This window comes from Ochotona princeps, chromosome 2, assembly GCF_030435755.1.
Source record: "Ochotona princeps isolate mOchPri1 chromosome 2, mOchPri1.hap1, whole genome shotgun sequence".
Lineage (NCBI taxonomy): Eukaryota > Metazoa > Chordata > Mammalia > Lagomorpha > Ochotonidae > Ochotona > Ochotona princeps.
The window spans coordinates 56,506,384-56,522,274 of NC_080833.1; the positions used below are offsets into that span (position 1 = coordinate 56,506,384).

Below are 15,891 nucleotides of genomic sequence, written 5' to 3' on the forward strand. Positions count from 1 at the left end.
CTCCCCAAGTGGCCACAATGGCGGGAGCTGAGCCGAACCAAGATTCAGAAACTTCTTCCAGGTTTCCCACATGGATGCAGGGTCCCAAGGCTTTGGGCCGTCCTCTACTACTTTTCCAGTTCACAGGCAGAGAGCTGGATGGGAAGAAGAGCAGCCTGGAAATAAACTGGCAGTCATATGGGTTTCTGGTGCATACGAGGTGAGGATTTAACTGCTGAGCCATTGTGCCTAACCCATCTCTTTTCTTATGCCAGAAAGGAATGAAAAGTAATGGCAAAATACATGAATTTGGTCCAAATTACTACCCATTCATATTAACCCTGAATGTAAATAACTTAAACTCATCAATCAAATGTCAGACTAGTGAACTGGATTAATAAAAACATCTAGTTGTTGCCTACAGGAGACATAGCTCACCAACAAAGATCAGCAGAAACTCTATCTCATGGATTTTGATTTTTTTAAGTTTCATCTCTTCAAATAGATTATACAGTAGCATCATTTTCTTCAAGAAGGTTCTTGATTTTTATTTTCATTTCTTCAGCGACACATTAGTTGTTCAACAGCAAGTTATTTAACTTCATGGCATTGTTAATTTCTTTTTTCTTCCTGTTGTTGATTTTGTTTTGTGGCTTTTCATTTAAGGGAAGTGTATAATAACTGTGTAATGGAGACTATGATATACATTGGCATATTATTTAACTTCATGGCATTGTAAATTTCTATTTTTCTTCCTGTTGCTGATTTTGTATTGTGATTTTTCATTTGAGGGGATGTATAGTAACTGTGTAATGGAAACTGTCATATCCAGATGTCAGGATACAATGCAGTATGTGTCTCTACTTCCAGACCAAAGATGGACTTTCAATGAAACTGTTTATTATATCTGGACAATTGGAAGCTGGACTCTACCACTGTCCATACCTGCAATGATGGACATAGGACTGTGTATGAAGAACTATAGATAGTGATACTATAGAGGAACTCAGTGAGGCGGGGGAGGGAACTAGGGAAGGGGTGTGGGAAATCCCAGGGCCTATGGAACTGTATCATAAAATGATAATAATAATAATAATGAAGGCTATGAAAATAAAATAAAAGTAATGACAAAATATAAAATGTGGCAGACAATTTCACAAAATCTTCATACAAGGATCAGAAGAAAATCTAGATCTGATAAGCATCATTTTAATTATATCGTATTTATGTGACTAGCTACATTAAAGAACAATGACATAATTCTTTAGATGATGTCTTGATGAGTGTATATAAAAAAAAGGTACAGAAAATACATTTAAGGAATAAAAAATGTCCCCACAAACTCATTATACAACCTTCTCATATGAAGATCAGCAGCCACCACTCATTGAAACTCTTTGATCTTGTTTTCTTTCTTAAGATTTATTTATTTATATGAAAGGCAAAATGAGAGAGTCGAGGGAGAGAGAGAGTGGAGGGTGGAATTTTCTATTCACTGGTTCAACCCTCAGGGCTAGGGCAGGCTGAAGCCAAGATTCAGAAACTCCATCTGGGTCTCCCATGTGGATGCAAGGGGCCCACGCACTCAGGTCAGCAGGAAGTTGGACAGGGCAGAACATGAATTATGGTTCGTATGGGATTCTGGCATCACAAGTGGTAGTTCGACTCACTTCACCACAACACTGGGCCCCAAGGATGATTTCTAATATTAAAAAAAAAAACTTGTATAATTTTTCTCTAGATGAAGATAAAATATATTTTGAAGCCTGAAAACACACTTGAGAGACAGGAGGGGGAAAAAAGGCCATTACAATTTAATTTACATGCACTTTTTTTTTTTAAGGTAGATTTTACAGATAGGGAAGGAAAAACAGAGGGAGAGAAAGGTGCTCCATCAGCTGGCTCATTCCCTGAACAGCCACAAAGGCCAGAATTGAGTTAATAATCCAAAGCTGGAAGCTAAGAGCCTCTTTCCAGTTTGCATGGGTGCAGAGCCCCAAGGACCTGGGCCATCCTCCACTCCTTTCTCAGGTCATTTAGCAAGGAACTAGATTCAGTCAGGACACGAGCCAGTGCCTACATGGGATGCCAGTGCTGCAGGTGTAGATGAGCCTGCTACACCAGCATGCTGGTTCCTATGCATTAATGTTTTAATGAAAGTGCCACTTGAAGATAAATATTTACTGGAAAATACTGGAATTCATCTGTGAAGTTATTAACATACGCAGGATTGTTACTTTACAGTCTGGTTTGATAAAAACGCTCAATATTTGAGCTTAAAAATTGTTTTATTTTGCACTGCTAAATCTAAAAGAGGTGAATATCAAGCTATCAGCATGTTTCCAATGAGTTTATAGAAAAAAAGCACAATTCACTTGTGAAAAAAATACAATACATTAAGAACTGGTAAAGACGAATGCAGATGAAAGAATCTGAGCTACTTCATGCTGTCCCAAAAATTTTAAATCATCTTCAGGGGTGAGCTCCTAGCCCAAGAGTTAAGACTCTCCTTGAGACAGCTCCATTCCATAACCAAATGCCTTGCTTCAAGTTGCAGCTCCAGCTTTGGTTATAGTGTTGATTCCTGCCAGCACACTCAGTACAGGCGGCAATCAGTGAGCTGTGTTGTAGCACTCTCACGGGAGACCTGCACTGAATCCTTGCCTCCCAGTTTTGTCTTGGCCTAACCCCAGCTACTGTGGGTATGTGGGGAATGAACCAGAGGATAGTCTCTCTGTGTCTCTGTCTCTCTTTCCCTATTCTCATCTATCCATCTCTCAAATAAGTAAAGCAATAAAAATAAAAACCCAAAACTATATCTCTTACTATAAAATAATTCATTGAAAATATTTAAATTTTTCCAAATATTTTGCATAATTTCAACTTAGAAATTGATCATAGACTTTTTTTTTTTAAAGATTTTATTATTATTGGAAAGCCGGATATACAGAGAGGAGGAGAGACAGAGAGGAAGATCTTCCATCCGATGTTTCACTCCCCAAGTGAGCCGCAACAGGCCGGTGCGCGCCAATCCAATGCCGGGACCAAGAACCTCTTCCTGGTCCCCCACTCGGGTGCAGTGTCCCAAAGCTTTGGGCCGTCCTCGACTGCTTTCCCAGGCCACAAGCAGGGAGCTGGATGGGAAGTGGAGCAGCTGGGATTATAACCGGCGCCCCTATGGGATCCCGGGGCTTTCAAGGCGAGGCCTTTAGCCACTAGGCCACGCCGCCGGGCCCCTGATCATAGACTTTTAAGGTTTCACATGACTCACCGGAGGCTTTGAGTTGTTTTATTAATTGGTTCCAAAAAAGTGAATTAAAGGCCAGTCACCTTCAGCAATGTAAAATGCAATGGCAGGAGGATCTGATTCTTTCCTTACAATCTGAAAACAGAACCCAGTTGACACACATTCTAAGGTGTTGGACTATACTCTAAATAATAGCCTGTCATATCAAACTGCTTCAAAGTAGAAACACAGAATCCCTACAGTCAATTCTGAACATCCTCAACACAATATAATCAATAAGCAATATTAGAATGCCTGCATTTGTGAACACTGAATTTTTTTATTATTAATATTTAATTTTGATGATCTTTGCATAATTTGTTAGGGCACAGTGTCAAGGGCTACAGGAAAGTGGGTAAGACCATTGTTTCCACATTTCCACTGAAATGTTTTTTAAATAACAAAAATATTACTTTGCTTTATGTTTCATTTTTATCAGGAGAATGAAAATGAAAATTTTTCACTTGGTTTCCTATACAAAAAGCTGTGGATTTTGTAAATGTGGAAATAATGTACAATCTGCCCACCGATAGCCTGACATCTAGTAAGAAAACACAGAAAGCAATTCAGCCATGCAGGTTACAAGACTGGCAAATAGACATCTTAAACCCAGGAAGATAGCTAAGGAAAGTTTTTACAGGAAGGAAAGCAGAGGGGAATAACAGAACATTGCCCAGAAAACTGCAGGGGAATGTGACAACTGTGTTATCTTGAAGGATAGGTAGTTTTCAGTGAGGAGCCCTTCATTTGTAAGAAGGTCACTGGCAGAGGAAGAGGTAATTAGGTTGGACTTGAGCAAAGACGGGCAGACAGAAAACCTCTGGGTGTGTTTGCAGAGTAGGTTACTCGTGTCTGAGGATACAGAGAATATGCAGGGTCAGCAGGGAGAGATAAGGGTAGAAAGTAGCACTGGCCAGAATGAAGAGGACTCTGAATAGCAACGTTTATCTACTAATCACTTTCTTTCTCTTTCTGTGTAACTCTGTCTCTCAAATAAATAAAATACATTTTTTTTAAAAAAAGACTGATCCCACCAATCAAGGTGTGAAAATGAAAACTGGAAAATGGCTTAATTTCTGCAATAAGGCAGAAATGATCATCACAACAGTTGCTTTTATTTTTATTACTTTGTTGCTAAGTAAATAAAGTTTATGACTCAAGAACTTTATTTTTGTGGGGTGACTGGACTTGCTGATTGGCTTCTAACCAGTAAAACACAGTAGGAAGAATGGGATGTCCTAGCAAGATTGAGTGGCCTTCCTCTTGGGTGCCCTTCAGCTCTCCCTAGTTCTCATCACAATGTCTGGGAGGAGCCAGCTGCCATGCTGTGATGTTGTTCTGTAGAAGGTCTATGTGTAGAGGATGGTAGCCTGCCACCCACTACCTGAGTGGGCTTGGAAACAGATCCCTTTCCCCCTTAACCTCAAGAGAGAGGCTGAGCATGAAACTTCCAAACCAAGTTGTGCCCAGGTTCCTAACCTACATAAGAATAAATTTTCATTGATTTTAAATGCTAAATCTTGATTCAATACTAACAGAGCCAATAATAGCAATTATGTGACTTTTACTATTAGAGAATAAACAAATCATTTCCTCTAGACTCTTAGCTAAGAAATTAGAATCTGTCCAGGACAGAATTACACTCAAAATTAACCCTAGACCACCAGCCCAGCTTGTAGAATACTACATCTTTAACCTTCCCACCCAAACACATGTAAGTCATATAATCTGCTTCTCTCATTCTCCCATACTTCCTGTTACAGTCCCTATTCTCTTCTTGAATACAGTCTCAGGACTTGGAAAACTAAAACCCAACCTTTGAGGTTCAGAAAATAGTTTTACATTCATAGTTTTAATTCTCACAGCAGTTTCCTTTCCAAAGCTCACACATTATACTGAACATTTGTCTTACTATATAGCACATTCTTTCTCATTTGTTGGTGTGTCTTTTTTCCAGGTTTCCTCTTCCTGATCTGCTATTGGAAACATGTCATATGGAATTGTATATCTTTAGTGTCCGTTGTTTAACATAGGAAAATTTTGATGAGCAAATGAACAAAGGTGTTATACAAAGAATTAGTAAGTCAGATTGATGCACAAATCTGGACTTAATATCAGCTTTCCATGTACAATTTCTGTTCTTACCAGCATTTATATTACTACAAGGAAATATTTGTGACATGATGTTAATGAGTGAAGGGCATTGATTCATGGTTCTAAGAGGTTCAAGTGCAAAGTCAGGCAGCCTCAGTGGCTGGGCATCTGTTGAGTGAGGCAGATGGCAACAGTGACGTGTGTGGCGAGGGAGGATCAGATGGTAAACAAGAAAGCAAAGAAATACCTCATAATTTATTTTTATGGGAACAAGATCAGGGAAGTATGAAATTAAAAATACTACATTCCCACCAGGCCCACCCTGAAAATATCATCCCTAGATGCATTTTTTTACCCCTCTTGATACCATTAACTTAAGACTTTAGGGATAAATGATCTACATTCAGCAACTGGGGAACTAAAGCCTGTCTAAACTATAGCAATTTCCTTCTAGCAACAATTTCCTCTCAGATAAAAAACTTTCTATTTTACTCCCAATCTCACCAATTCCTTGCAGACTTTCCTCTTTAAGATTTGCCTCAAATCTGTGTATTCACCTCTATATTCCCTCAGTGCTCACACACCTGCCAGGTCAGTCTCTTCTTATCCACTCTAAAGCCTTTTTCCTAGGCTGTCCCAGTCTCCAGGCATGCCTAGGTTACAGCATCCAGCACATCATACTGTAATGGTTGCTTGTATATCTGCCATTTCCACCTAACCAGAAATCCCTTAAAGACAGCATCTTTATCTGTGTCCACATGGTCTGCACAGTGCCTGGCAACAGCAGGCACTCAAAACAGTTTGTATTTGAAGGAGAAAAACAAGAGTTTGCATTCTAGAAAGTTATTTTAGCATAGCCTGCTGATTTGGTCAACAGATAAGCTGGTCATTGAGCACTTACTATGCTCCAACTTCTAAATAGAATAAAATCAATACATTCGAGCACCAAGTTTACCGCTGACATGGAAGAAATATAATTTGGAAAATGGATGGAATCCATTGACAGGCCTCAGGCAGAACTATTTTAAACATATTTTCTTCTCTTTACATGATACTTCCCTAACCTTGTTCTAGTAAAAAAATGTTCTTTCCTTTCTTAATGTAAGATTTCCTAGACTACCCCCTCAATGCCATGATTATCTCTGCCTCAGAAAAATCACCCAATAACCTTCTTCCTTCCAAATATGACATGTCACATTTTGCAATTTTGCAATTAGAACAAGTAAGCTAAAACAATTTAAAAAAAAGGTTGCTTGATGTGATGGATAAGTGAGTGTTCATGGACAGCATTCCTATCTCCATAGGGATCTTTTTCTAAGACAAGGGTTCTACTCAAAGTCCAATGGGAAAAGCCTTTTAAAAGCACAGAATGGACTAAGCTAGGTGTGACCAAGGAGCTTGCCATCAATCACAGATAAAGGAACCCACAACAGTCTGAACTGGTCAATGTGCATCCTGAATACGGTGTGGGGTGGGCTAGGCTGCAACATTCACCAACTCATACAAGGCCAAATGGAAGGCCAGACTGCGCCAGGCACTGGCCCAAAATCCAATGGCATGTAGGAGAACTAGGTCTGGGAGTGGATCAAGTGGAGGAACTTGGGAAACTCCCCTGGCGAGTCATAGCTCCCGCTGGTGAACGTGTGGTCCAGACCTGGGGGTTGGACAAGCTGGGCAAAGTAGCTCCAACAGCTGGCTAATGTGTGAATTGGTAATGGGATGGGATGTACTGGGCAGGACTGAGCAAACCTTAGCCTACAAGCAAAACTAGAAACCAGGATGGAGCACAGGTTATGCCGAGCTAGGCTCTTGCACCTACTAGTCTGCGTGAGTCAGGGACGCTAAGCTACAGTGTCTAAGGCAGAGGCCAAGACAGGTGAGGGGCTGAACCAAGCTGAGTCAGAGCACCCACTTGCTTGCGCGTGATCTATGGCTGGGAACAGGCCTGGTTGGGGAGTTAATAGGATACCCTAACTGGATTGAGGTTCCCACCCAGGGGCGCGTGGGCTGGAATGGGGGCTGCATTCTGATCAGCAAACAGTTGTAGTCTCCCTTGGTACAAGTGTGGACTGGGACTGGATGTACCAAGCTAGGCCAGACTCCAACACCGTCTGGTGTCCTGGAGGACCAGGGTAAATCTGGGATGGACTAGGCTAGGTCTCAACCCCTACTGAGCTATATATGAGCCGTACATGGGTATGGACAAGCCAAGGCTGGGCTGAAACATCCAACAACAAAAACCAGCTTGGGTTGAAGGCCAGTCAGGAAAAGCCACTGCTCCTGCTTGGACAGGAGGTGAACTGAGTAGGACTGGCTCAAGGACCCACTGATATGTGTAAAATCTGGCATTGGGAGGGATTCTGATGGAGGAGCCTGGGAAACTCCTCTGGCAGGACACAGACCCGGCAGGTAAGCGCAAGAAGCATGATAGGAAACAGCCCAGAATAGGCCATGGAAAGTTTCCCACTGACATACATTTGGCAAGGGTCGGGGGCAGACCAGGCTGAATCAGTTCACGTCATCCACTGGCAAATCTCAGCACCAGAACAGAGTGTGGGTCGAGCCAGGTTCAGTCGCGACAAAAAACAATGCACAATATGGAATGCCAAGGTGAGGTTGCCTGTACCGGATGTGACCTCAGTGCCCAACCAGCACCTGTGAGAACCAGGAAGGGAGGGGGAAGAGCCGGCAGGGGGAATAACGAGGGTTCCCTTGCTGGACAGCTACTCCCAGCGGAGAGCGTGAGCTGGGATGGGGGCAGACCAGACTAAGCAGGGCTACAACACCTGTGCACCTCATGTGGACTAGATCAGGGAAAAGCCAGGCTGAGCTGATTATTTCTATTGGTGCAAACAAAATTAGAGTGGCTGAGGGTTGTTAGGGCTTAGCCACAGCATCAGCTGGCGGAAGCTGGCACAGGGGGCTAATTCTGTCAAGTCTAACCACAGAACCACCCAAAGAGTGCATAAACCGGGACTGAGAGAGACCTGGGAGGGAAATAGTGGGCTCCTCCCTCTTGGGTTACCACTCCCACGGGAGGGCATGAAAACTAGGACAGGGGCTGGGATAGCTAGACAGAGAGGCACTCAACAACATCCATGAGGGCTGGATAGTTGAGCCGGTTAGATGGAACTAAGCTTCAATATCCATCGACAAGTACGAGAGCCAAATGGGATGTGGGACAGACTGGACTAGTCTGCTACACATACTGGCAAACCAGGGTAGGGGGCGGGCGTGGTGGGGGTTATTGTGGGTCTCTCTGACTAAGCTGCAGCTCCCACTGGTTTATGTGAGGGTTGAGTATGTGCTGGGCAGAACCAGGCTGGACTGCAACACCCACTGGTTCCAGTGAAAGTCAGGGCTGAAAATAGGACCAACCCAGCAATTGCAACCACCAGCTGATCAGGGCGATAGACTATTCTGGGCCCTGTGCTTGCTAGTACATACAAGAATATGGTCTGGGAACACCTCACAGTTTCTTTGGGGATCCCCCCAATTGAAATGCCGGACTCAGAACCCTAGCCAAGAAAAGACAGAAGACAGAACAAATCAATCAACCACCTCAGCTAAATGTTGGCAGCGAAATACTGGGCAAATGGAGACTTCATGATGGAGTATGTCAATCACTGGATTCTTCAATGACCTCATCGTGTTTGGAGTGGCGAGATTGGCAGCGATTCATAACTGGTGACCTGTCAAAACCACTTGAGCAAGTATCTCAGAGCATGTCCCACATCTGGGACCTGGGGTGGGTGGGAAACTGGGTGGGGCTTCTCCCTCAATATCCCCCTTTACCTCAGATACATGAAGGACACAATATGGAAATAATAGTCTTACCCACTTTCCTATAGCCCTTGAACCTTTTTACCCTAATTAACAATGTAAAGATTGTAAAAAATATAATAAAAATTTAAAAAAAGAAAAAAAGACAAAAAAAATAAAAGCACAGAATCTTTCAGAAGCCCTGAGGCCTTCCCTGGGGTTTGCTCTCTGGTATTAGGGAGGTGATGAAGCCTGGTGGTTAGAGCAGCTTTGAGATAGAAATCCCAGCTCTTCCACTCATTCATCTTCTGATCTTAGGCAACCTCAGTGGTGTCAAGAGTTAGACCTAAAAAAATGTAATCTTAATAAGACCCACCTCATGGACAGATTGGGAAGGATAAAATGGTGAAGGTGGGTGAAATACTTAGAAACAGCCTATTTGTCAGTCAGCAGGAAACAACTTTATGTTTCTTTTGCCAACATTTTTATTGTTCCTAGGGTGCGTTCCCAAAGAACCTGAAGCAGCAGATTCTCTGAGGCCCGAGAGGTCAAAGAGGAGCGAACACTTACTGATTTGGTTATTCAGCTTGAAGGCAATGTCCAGTTGAAGGATGAACAGCATGAATTGGAACCAGGGACTCATCTCCATGGCTGGCAGAGGAATGTGGACAGAAAACACAATGTCGTTGGCTTCGATTTCTCTTGGAATTGCCTCTTCGATGTCACGGATCTTGTCACATTGATTAGGTCCCCAAGGCATTAACCACTTGGTCTTGTGATGGTTCTTACGGACATCCACACATTTCACTGATAGATAGGACACTGCTGTCGTGGGTCCTGGGGCTGAAAAGCAAAAGGTTTTCTATTTTAGCGAAACCATTGCTGAAGAGATCATTCCTGTTTAACATTCATCCTACTACTTACTTCTCTCCAGTACAAGTACTGAAACCTCCAGGGGATTTTAAATATCCCCAAGCACCCAAGCCCTCCCATTTTGTTTTCCACCATTGTCCTTTAAAGTACACTTTTTGATTTAACGAATTAGTTAATCTTTTAATGATTTATTTATTTTTATTGGAAAGGCAGATATGTAGAGAGGAGGAGAGACAGAGCGGAAGATCTTCCATCCAATGTTCCACTCCCCAAGAGGCCACAATGACTGGAGCTAAGCCAATCTGAAGCCAGGAGCCAGGAACTCTCCTGGGTCTGTCTCCCACACAGATGCAGGGTCCCAAGGGTTTGGACTGTCCTTGATTGTTGTCCCAGGCCGCAAGCAGGGAGCTGGATGGGAAGCAGGGCTGCCGGGATTAGAACTGGCGCATATATGGGATTCCAGCACGTTCAAGGTGAGGACTTTAGCTGCTAGGCTATTGTGCCAGGCCCCCAAAGAACAGTTTTGTAACCACTGTGGTGTGGTTACCTCCTCCCACATCACTGTTCAGAACTCAACCATCTCAGTGGCTTTCGCCCAAGGGTGGGCTGTTCTGGCCTTTACAGAGATTGGAAGACCTGAGTCTGAAGCCTGGTGAAATAGCTGTATGCTAGTGAATCAGTTATAGTAAGCATAATTTAAGGCCTTCATCTAAGAATCAGGACAGCTGATCTCTAAGATTCTGCTTTGCTCTAAAATTGTACAACATCACTCTTGATTGAGGCAAAGAACCACATGGACCTGACTTAGGCACATATCAGATGGCAGAAACCCAAACAATGACTGCTACTCCAAAGGATTGATAAAATATGAGCCTTACTTTTCAAGATAGAAATCAAATTGAAAATATATAACATGAAAAAACTACCATATGTGGACTGACTTTGTGAAGCTAGTTTTAGAAGCCCACACCTGGTACCAGAACACCTAGCCCTAGTTCAGGCTGCTCTGCTTTCTTTTTTTGTTTTTTTTTTTTAAGATTTATTTATTTTATTACAAAGTCAGATATACAGAGAGGAGGATAGACAGAGAGGAAGATCTTCCGTCCAATGTTTCACTCCCCAAGTGACCACAACGGCCGGTGCTGCGCCGATCTGAAGCCAGGAACCTGGAACCTCTCCGGGTCTCCCATGCGGATGCAGGGTCCCAAGGCTTTGGGCCGTCCTCGACTGCTTTCCCAGGCCACAAGCAGGGAGCTGTTTTCAATCCACCTTCCTACTAATGCATATGGCTGAAGTACTTGAGTTGCTGCTACTCATACCGGAGACCCAGACAGAGTCTCTGACTCCTGGCTCCAGCGTGGTCTAGCCCAGACTGTAGTGGCCATCTTATGGGTGAACCAGTAGAAGGAGGCTTAGGGTGTGTGTGTGTGTGTGTGTGTGTGTACGCATCCTCTCTGTCACTCTTTCAAATAAATTAATTAAACTAAACATTCACATTAGTGTGTGACTATAAAGTAGTTACATGATTATAATTGAAAAGATGCAAGCTATAAAAGCTTGAAGATTAAAACAGCATTTACTCAAATCCTACTACAGTAAAATAATTGTTGCCAGAAATATATATATATAAAACCTGCCTTTTCTTTGAGTGTCTTAGATAAAAATGTATATACAAATTGAATTTTTGTAATGTTTATATGAATATTACACTGTTTTTACAAAGGAGGGTCATATCATACATTATTTGATACCCCTTTATTTATTGAGATTTATTTTTTTGAAAGACAATGATAGGGAGTTAGAGATAGAAAAAGTAACTTCCACCCATTCAGTTTTCCAAGTGGCCACAATTTCCAAGGTTTTTCAGGCCAATGTTAGGAGCCCAGAACAGCATCTGGTCTCTAACATGGGAAGCAGGAGCCTGAGTATTTGGGCCATCTTCACTATCCTCAGGCACATTGGCAAGGAGATAGCTCAGAGCGAATAAGCTGGGTGCTGAAGCCATGCTCCAGCACGTGATGTTGGTGGTGCAGAGGCAGTTTAACTCACCACACCACAACACCAGCAACTACTTTTAATTTATTTCATTTTATTTTGAAGATTATTTATTTGAGGGGCACACAGATAGCCACATAGAGTTCCCAACTGTTTGCTCACTTCCCAGATGCCTGTACTGCCTGGTGCTGGTCAGGTGCAGAGCAGTAGCCTGGAACTCAGCAGAGGTTTCCCATGTGAGTGGCAAGGCCCCAAGTATATTAGCCATTACCTATCGCCTTGCAGAATACACATTAGGAATGGAGTTGGGACTTGAACATAAGAACTCCAATACAGGATGCTAGTGTCCCAAGCATTAGCCCAACTGTTGGGTCAAATGCCTGTCCCATCTTATTTATTTAAAAAAGCTAGGTAGCACATGTTAAATAACATCAGCTCAGGAAGCAATTTCTGTGGTCTCAACCCTACCTCTGCCATTTCTCATTTACTTCAGTGCCCTACTAATCCATACTAGGAAAGTTTAGGGCAAATTACTAGGCCTATCTAAGTATTAGTTTTATCCTCTGTTAGGATAATAATCATTAAGTATCAGAGCTCTGTAATTCTCTGTATATATAAACAATACAACACATGAAAAGCATCCAGAACATATCCCAAAGTATAACATTAAGATTAGCAATAATATAATTAGATTTTTCTATATAATCAATATACTAACTGATTGCAAAATGGTTCATCATGCTATACCAAAATTCATCATTTTTTAAAAAAAAAAAACTAGTTATGAACTTTGGGGTCCATGTGTTGGCATAGCAAGCTAATTCTCCACCTGTGACACTGCCATCCTATATTGGCGCTGGTTTGTGTCCCAGCTTCTCTACTTCTGATACAGCTCCCTGCTATTGTCCGGGAAAGGCAGAAGAAGGCCCAAGTTCTTGGGCCCCTGAATACACATGAGAGACCTGGAAGATGCTCCTTCCTCCCAGATTTGCACTGGCTCAGATCTGGCTATTGTAGCCATTTGAGGAGTGAACCAGTGATGGAAGATTTCTCTTTCTGTCTCTGTCCATAACACTTTCAAATAAAAATAAATAATAAATCTTTTTAAAATAAGAAAAATAAGATTATTTGGTCAATATTTTTGCAAATTTTATAAGTATTTCCATTTGTTACCTGAAAGTGTCCATAGCATATTTTAATACAGAAGTTACATACTGTTATAGGATCCATTTTTTCCTTAATGTTTTTTCCCCAGGCTTTTATGCTTAGAAAGACTGGTTTTATTTGTCTCCAAATTCAACAGTCACTTGTAATTATTTTGAGTTATTTTCATAATTTCATTTTTTATAATAGTTGTTCTAGTGGGAGTTTGCTTTGACTTAAGACGTGAGGCTCTAGTTAACAGATCTTCACTTGATGGAAACCAGCACAGGTCTCTGTAAAATCTGATCTTTTCCACATACTAGCCTGTCAGTTCAAGAGCAAGTACAATGATATCTTTGCAGGCTTTCATAGTTTTTGTCATACAGGTCTTACTAGTACAGTATAGTTTCAAAGCACATCCATAAAACTATCCCATTAAAATAGTGAAAGAAAAAATTATAAAGTATGACTTATGTGTGTGGTTTAATATGCTTAATTCTGTGCAGCTAGTACTTGACACACTGTTTTCTGAGCAGAAATTATCTTGAATAACAGAGATCAGACAATAACCAGGAGATTGTGCAAAGCCAAAAGAGAGTCATTTGGGGAAACAAAGTGTGAATTGCTAACATTTTGCCCTACTTTCAATGTCGAACACCACAATCCATAAATATCTAAACTTACGGCAAAATCTGTGTACTAAAACAATGGTACATTTGTAAAAAATGTTGGGACAAAGACTATACAAACCAGAAAACTCAGCACTCCTAAATTCTAGCCAAAAGTCCTCTGACTGATGCTGACCACGGCAACATGGACTCACTGCTATGCTGTGCTAGGGAAATTTTTCTTTGTAACTAAAAACTGTATAACTGTATCACAAAGTCTTTCTACAGCTAATCCATCCAAAATCAGACATCTGACTTATTATTAGAAATATGAGTCAATCAAACTTTGGTTAGCCTGACTCAGCTAAATAGCCCACCAACATGAGAAAGACCAAATAGCACATTTAACTGAACCGTTTTTAATGTGGTCAGAGAAATAAACAGTAAGACAAAAGTTATGAATTCCATTTTTGGCTACCACACACAACCTAACTATTTGAAGCAGAAAATAGTTACTGCATTTTAAAACTGCTATTCTTCCAAAATGAAAGTAACTTTTTTCATTTCTTTATTTCTTTTTCCCATTTGAAAAACAAGTCTCTCACTGCTCGGGCCGAAAGGAAAAAGAACTAGCCGAGCTCCTCTGTTAAGCTCCAAAACCACATTCCAAACTTAATAACAGAGAGGCTGAACGCTTTATGGGCAGAAAGTCTGCATTTTTAATGGATGCCGTGAACACATGCTTTGCTAGCAGCCTGCATTATTTTCATTCTTTCATTAGTATAGTGTTTCTTCCACAAACAAAAAATCCCAAGAATACTAATATTTTCATAGAGATCATGCAATGAACTTGAAGAAGTCTCAAGTGCATCTTTAGCTAAACTGTGAGAACAAATATTTTCCTCTGCTTGAATGAATTATTCCTCCTGTCCCAATACCTTTTTGTGTAACTTAAAAAATAATTCAGTAGTACATTTCGAGTTTTCTAGTATTGTTCAGAAGGAAAGACACATTTATTACTTGGAAAAGTAAACAGAAGCACTGATATTCAAACACAGATACTTCTGTGCAAACCTCCCCTTCCCCGGCCACTTTACTGTTCAGAACAAACTTCCAACTCCAGCTAAACATGAGTCTCCAGCTGTTTGGGTGGAATGCCCATCAGGCAGATGTTATAGCAAATAGCTTGTTGCCTTCTATATAAAGTATTTTCATCAGCTTAGCCAAACTTACAACTGGCTACATAGTTCACAAAACAGTGTCTATAATAAATTTTTTTTAAAATCTGACCTGTTTTTAAATTAAAAATAAAAGTGTGAGGGATTTTGTTGCAGTAAAAAGAGCCAAATGGAGGAAGTTAAAATTAGCTGCAACCTTTGAACAGGCCACAAGCAACTATCAAACAGGTATTTTTAATGAAGGCCTTGCTTAGTCACTAATGTCGTTCTAGGGATTAATAGAGCTTGTGTGTTTAAGGCATTGAAGGATTCAGGTCAACAAACTGAGTCATATTTGCTCAGGTAAAAGCTAAAAATATTCAGTACTTAGTATTCTTATACTAGTAATGCAATAGCACATAGCTGCCTCAGCACCTACTATAAATGTCCCCTCCACCCATCCATAGCATACAATTTAATTGAAAGCAAGTGAGCCCAAGGTTGCTTTTGCATCAGTACAACTTGGTAGGTAAAACAATTTGGCCAGAAATTAACAGAAGCAGTCAATGGGAATTGGTTTAATTATGGTAGGTTAGAACACCACTGAGAATATAAAGCCACAAGTTCCTCACTCAAAGTGTTGGTCTACTAAGTTCAGCTCTCAATTCAATGTCAAGCTAAGCCACATATTTTTCATTTCTTATATGCATTTGCACAAAATACTTTTTTCCATTTTTTAAAATGTATTGATTTACTTGTTTGAAATGTAGAATGGCCCTGAGAGAGCAAGTGAACAAGAGAGATCTTTCTTCCAATCTGCTGGTTCATTCCCCAAATCGAAATATTTTACATACATGATTTTAATTGTATATAACTGTACATGTTTATGGGTTAACCTGTGGTACTTCAAGATGCATATGATATAATTTGGTCAAATCAGGCCTCCATTTCTCCACTGAAGTACTTCAGTTGTGAAATGTGATACTATACACTG

At 41.0% G+C, this 15,891-nt stretch overlaps 1 protein-coding gene across 1 annotated transcript in view; it reads right to left on the reverse strand.

Annotated features, from left to right (window-relative positions):
• The window catches only part of WLS (Wnt ligand secretion mediator), a 112,977-nt gene that overhangs the window by 58,711 nt on the left and 38,375 nt on the right, over positions 1-15,891 (reverse strand). The window contains exon 2 of the mRNA XM_004588762.4: positions 9,692-9,964. Coding sequence (XP_004588819.1) covers positions 9,692-9,964 — 273 coding nt within the window. The remainder of the gene's footprint in view (positions 1-9,691; positions 9,965-15,891) is intronic.